This window comes from Pimephales promelas, chromosome 2, assembly GCF_988280905.1.
Source record: "Pimephales promelas chromosome 2, fPimPro1.hap1.1, whole genome shotgun sequence".
NCBI lineage: Eukaryota > Metazoa > Chordata > Actinopteri > Cypriniformes > Leuciscidae > Pimephales > Pimephales promelas.
Genome location: NC_142770.1, coordinates 49,232,801 through 49,238,633, shown reverse-complemented (window position 1 = coordinate 49,238,633; position 5,833 = coordinate 49,232,801). Strand labels below are relative to the sequence as shown.

Here is a 5,833-nt window from a genome sequence, read left to right as displayed (position 1 = left end):
TCGCCAGTTCAGCGGACCACTTTTCTAGGTGTGGTATGGGATTCGACGACGATGCAGGCGCGTCTGTCGCCGGCTCGTATAGCCTCGATTATCTCAACTATCAAGCAAGTGAAGCTAGGCCAGTCACTCACTGTAAAGGAATTCCAGAGAATTCTGGGTCTGATGGCAGCAGCATCCAACGTGTTACCGTGCGGCCTGCTGTACATGAGACCACTACAGTGGTGGCTCAGGACCAAGGGGTTCTCCCCGAGGGGAAACCCGCTCCGCAAGATCAAGGTCACGCGACGTGGTCTCCGTGCCCTGGCTATGTGGAAAGAACCTTGGTTCCTGTCCCTGGGACCTGCGCCGGGTAACGGTGACGACGGATGCCTCTCTCACGGGTTGGGGAGCGATCATGAGTGGTCGCTCGGCCCGCGGGCTGTGGCAAGACCATCATCTCCTGTGGCATATAAATTGTCTAGAGATGATGGCGGTGTTTCAGGCTCTGAAACACTTTCTCCCAGACCTCAGAGATCATCATGTTCTTGTCCGGTCAGACAACATGTCTGTGGTCTCTTACATAAACCACCAGGGGGGTCTGCGCTCACGTCCATTGTACAAGCTGGAGCGCCAGATCCTGTTGTGGTCCCAGGGGAAACTTCGGTCGCTGAGAGCGATTTATATCCCAGGATACTTAAATCGGGGAGCGGACATCCCCAGCCGGCATTTCAACGTTGATTCAACGTTGAAACAACGTCATGTACCATGGTTGGATCAACGGTGAATTACCTTTCGATTTTGCAAAACGGATCAACGTTGATATTGTGACGTCGTTTCACCGAGGAATAAACAACGTTGATTCACCGTTGAAATCGCGACGTCGTTTCACTCTTACCTTTCAAGTTATGGTCTACTGTCGACGTTGAATCACCTTTCGATTTTGCACATTGAATCCGCGTTGATATTTTAATCCTGTACCCGCATAGCCTTCCTGTAATTTTGCTTAAAGGTCAACACTGAACTGTAAACTTTTTTTTTCGGACCATATATTTAGTATTTTCAGCAACTAATAAAACTTAATTTGCATGATTAAACTGCATGATTTGCAATTGGACAGCATAAAAACTTTGTAACAATTAGATGTTCATATATCTACAGTGCAGGGATGAGATGCTTCATATTTTTTAAAGAAAAAGTTTAATAATTACACCAAATGGAAAAATACATTTCCTTAGAATTTAAATATACATCTATATTGTACATTTTACACTTTCACATAATGTATTGGAAAAAAAATCTCATTCAACAACAAAGCATTTTCTTAAGGGTTTAATTAATGATTTCAGAATGCAGAGGGAAAAAGCTTTTCATTCAAATTTCATACACACTGCAATCATTCACACAATAGCCTATATAAAAATAATTACAAATATGGTTAGGAAACTTGATTAAGTCTTTGACCAAAAATACATAAACCGTAACACTGACAAACCATAAATGTTAAAATTGAGAAGGACATGATTTTCTCTCAACATAATTTTCTCTGGGTACTGTGAACATACTTTCAGAAGCCTAGACTCAAGACCGAAATACCACCACAAAATTCTGTGCATCAACATGGCGAGGTGTCCCCAAAAGTGTTCTGGCATCCTTAGGCAGCCAATGTCTCAGCACAGAAAGGAGCTTCTCTACAGATGTCCGTGTTGTTTTGTTCCGAACCGCCCATTTTGCCAAATCACTCCATAACTTTCTGATTTCATCTGAAAAGGAGCCCGTTTCAGTGTCATCACTTTCACTGCTGTGCTGTTGGTCATCCAGATCAAGATTCTCAAGATTACTGTCAGCAATACTTCCTGCACAATCTTCTCTCAGAAGGTTTTCAGAACTGATGGTTGCACAAACACCAGCCTGGGCAGAAACAAAAAAATGATCCTCCGAGTCACTACTAGAAAGCGTCATTGCAAGCAATTCTGCATTTTGCCGTCTCCATTTTTATTATGGTTCGCCATCTATAAAAATTAAGTATGAATTTCATATGCCATAACTAGAAAGTACAGGACACTGATAAAACTATTTTGAAAATTGTCTAAAAATATATATAATATTTTGGGCTGATTAGTCTTTCCCACAGTGGGAATGGGATTGTAAAAAAAACGGTCGATTAAAATTTAATTACTTCTAGTTTTGTCAAAGTCTGTGTAAAGTAAAATTTGAAAATTTGTGAATTGTAAACACATAAATGTTAGAAATGCATTGTTGAATGTTGCAAAGACTGTGAACTACATAATATTTGATGGAGGAGTTATACTGTTAAACAGTTTTTCACCATTTTTTTATGAGCAAGATTTATTGGGCAGGGGATCAAAAAAATCACTAAAAGTTTAGTTAGAAAGCCAGATTCAGACATATCCATGCCTGTTGATTCAACTAAAACAAAAATATGGATATGATGCTTTGAGTGACAGCATGAGCTCCGCTGTTTGCAGTAACAGTTAAAAAAGATAAATAATGCAATTTTCATCGTCTTTTTAAAGGGATACTCCACTGTTTTTTCATATTAAACTATGTTATTCCTTAACTAAGGCGAGTTGATGCATACCTCACTCGTCTCAGTGTGTGCGCTCAATCGCTCTGGTGTACGAGACACTTTGATCGCACTTAACTGGCCCAGGTCATCCAATAGGGTCCAAGCAGAGAAGCGACCAAACAACTCCGCGTTTTCCCTCGGCGCAGTAATATCATCACTCCGGATAGGGAGAGAGGACTTTTCATGAGTGATGATATGATATTACTGCGCCGAGTCCATAGATATATATGCGCCGAGTCGAAGTGCTCCCAAGCACTTGCTGTGGTATTCCGCCATACATTATAGCTATCCACTTTACACGATTAGAAAAGCGCAACGTTTTATTTTGTGTCACCGTCCTAGGTCGAGTTACTCTACTCGTGTAACTGTATTTAAATAGGGAAAATGTGGAGGTGTTTGGTCTCTTCTCTGCTTGGCCCCTATTGAATGAACTGCGCTGAACTATGTGCTATCAAAGTGTCTCGCGTGCCAGAGCGATTGAGCGCACGCACTGAGACGAGAGAGGTATGTATTAACCCGTCTTGGTTAAGGGAATAACAGTTTAATATGAAAAAAAAAAACAAAGGAGTATCCCTTTAAGAAAATTATGCAAAATAGATGTGCACGGCCAGTGAAAAATAATTCTGGACCCCATAAACAAACCTTATTTTTTAATTCCGACTAATAGCGGTTTCATGCTGTAAAATGCAGGACTCACTGTGAGTTGGCTGGTTTCTCTGAGAAAGCAGACGAAAGCGTGAGCTCACCTCCCGCAGGTTGATGAAGAGCTCAGAGCGAGCGCTGGACACGTGACTGAGGAAGAAATCTCGCTTCAGGTGTATGGTCGACCTGCCCGTATAATGAGCGGAGAAACACACACAACATCAATTGAGGGTTGAAACCCTGAGGGTCAAAACTCTGAAATATCTCACAATCTAAAATTCAGTCATTCAAACGGCCTCTCATCGTACCTCATTTATTGACGCAAGGGAGCCACCGAGCACTGGCCCGACTGCTTAGGGAAGAAATAATACAAATTAAATAAATACACAAATAAAAAACTTTGTACCTTTTATAGTTAACAGAATAGATAGCAGAACATTACAATCTAAAATTGCTCTTTAAAGCATTAAAAATCACACAATTAAAAGTTAAAATAACTAAAGTAAAAGTACATTTTAGTTGCTATGAGACACACATTAACTTAGAAATTAGGACTAATTTGCTTACAGTATTTTATAACTAACGTTAATCCCTTTACAGTTACTAATATTATAAAAATACATGTAGGTTTAAAATTCTACAAAAGGCACATAATCTGTGCAATAAGCCGCACTAGAAGTAATGCAGACTTTTAAATTTGAACATAACTTGTCTGTTAATATGCTCATAGTTTGTTACTCAGACGCAAAAAGTGTGCTGAATGAAATAAAACGGTACTAGCCAAAACCACCACACAGCTATAGCCGTTTTACCCACAGAGTTATATGATTTATAGCCTATAAATCAGAACTTGAGTATAGTAAGAGTGGTTCCTGGTTAGAACAATGTTGCCTTTATTAATGGGTCGTGTTTACTATTGAAACTTGTTTTATGTATCACAACAGAAAATATAATGTCATCATAAATATGTAAATAGTTATGTGACGTCACATATCATATAAGAAAATTACAATTGGCATTAAAGGCTTCTGCATCTGAACTCTTCATATTCTGCCTATTCAGATGCAGAAGCCTCTAAATGCCAATTGTAATTTTCTTGTAAAATTTGTATTTTTATCAGTGTAGGTTTTTCTGGAATTTACCACTGCCTCTGATGTCTCTATAATTGTTAAAGATAATTCTGACGATATGTTATGAAAACATGGGCCAACATAGTCTAATTAAACAATTATTTTCTCAGAAAACTTGCAAAACAGTAAAACTAACATGAAAAAGAATCGTGATAATATTGTGAATCATATTTAAGACATAGAAAATAAACTCGATTGGATATTGTTTTCCATATCGCCCATCTCTTTCATTCTCTTTCCCTTGGCTGAATCTCGCGATATTACTGTGAATGGACAGTAATGACGACGACTACGAAACAGAAAAATTAGCTTATCGAACGTTAAGCTTTTGTTTCCTGATTTTTTTTTTTATCTGTGTACACACGTATAATATCTTCTTCCTGAAAATCGACGTAGCAACCGCAAAAACACAAAAAGACAATGAAGCGGCACGAGTAACGTTACCTCAATCGACATTTGTAAAAGTAACGTTAGGCCTCCGCGACACAAATGTGGAAAAGCATTTCCTGAATATCGAGTTAAGAAATTCATTCAACAAACTGCATTTTTCCAAGCACTGACATGCATTAAGTCTAAGTCATGACCTTGCGTATATTTGTGAAATCAGACTTACCTTCCCGCGGCCGCAGATCACTTTCTTTCGTGCTCTTCTCTTGGTCAGTCTCGCAATCAGAAAGACGGTCAGGATAACGGTCATATTTTCAAAATGAAATAGGCGCGCACAGTTTCATTGGTCAGTTTCATGAAAGACAGACAGATTAACCAATCATAATCATGAAAGCAAATAAGGTTAAAACCAATAGGAATTGTTTCAGTGTGGTAAAGCAGCACAATGTTTTATACCGGTAATATTTATATTAGAAGGTTCATGATAAAAATGTAAAATGATTATAAAATAATAATAATAATGATCTTACTAATAATTTAAAAGGAAGAAATAATTTATTCTGTACATACATTAATTGATTCAACATAGCTCTTAAAAAATATCAAAGTTGATTTATAAGTGTTTTTTTATACCCTTTTTCAACCATTTAGCATTAAACATTATTTCAACCATATTTCAACGTTGAAGGTTGGTCATGTAATGGTTGTTTTTCAACCATTTAACATCAAACGTTGTATCAACGTTGTTTCAACGTTGAAACAACAACTGACATTATTTCAACCAAATTTCAACGTTGAAGGTTGGTCATGTACTGGTTGTTTATCAACCATTTAACATTAAACGTTGTATCAACGTTGTTTCAACGTTGAAACAACAACTGACATTATTTCAACGTTGAAGGTCGGTCGTGTGCCGGCTGGGTCCTGTCGAGGCAGGGGCCGAGGCCCGGGGAGTGGAGACTTCACCCCGAGGTGGTGGAGCTCCTTTGGAGGCACTTCGGTCGGGCCAAAGTGGACCTCTTTGCATCCAGGGAAAATTCACACTGCCCGCTGTGGTTTTCCCTGAGTCCTCCAGCTCCGTTGGGGCTGGATGCGTTGGTACAGGAGT

At 39.0% G+C, this 5,833-nt stretch overlaps 1 protein-coding gene across 2 annotated transcripts; it reads right to left on the bottom strand.

Annotated features, from left to right (window-relative positions):
• Positions 1-1,216: 1,216 nt before the first annotated feature.
• On the bottom strand, positions 1,217-3,777 carry LOC148997709 (uncharacterized). Of its 2 annotated transcripts, XM_089119104.1 has the most exons (3): positions 3,517-3,777; positions 3,313-3,394; positions 1,239-1,887 (listed from the first exon to the last, which is right to left on the bottom strand). In XM_089119104.1, the coding sequence occupies exons 1-3, from the start codon at positions 3,519-3,521 to the stop codon at positions 1,558-1,560; spliced, it is 417 nt and encodes a 138-aa protein (XP_088975230.1). In that variant the 5' UTR covers positions 3,522-3,777; the 3' UTR covers positions 1,239-1,557. The 2 variants fall into 2 exon arrangements, 1 of the variants encoding a protein (XP_088975230.1); XR_016146376.1 differs by lacking the exon at positions 3,517-3,777 and having other exon boundaries at positions 1,217-1,887; positions 3,264-3,328.
• Positions 3,778-5,833: the final 2,056 nt, after the last annotated feature.

What these genes read in the sequence shown, in the direction of transcription:
- LOC148997709 (XM_089119104.1), bottom strand. An exon ending in TCTTCATCAACCTGCGGGAG is followed by an intron (nt 1,888 to 3,312) that starts GTGAGCTCACGC and finishes GTTTCTGCCCAG; the next exon opens with GCTGGTGTTTGTGCAACCAT.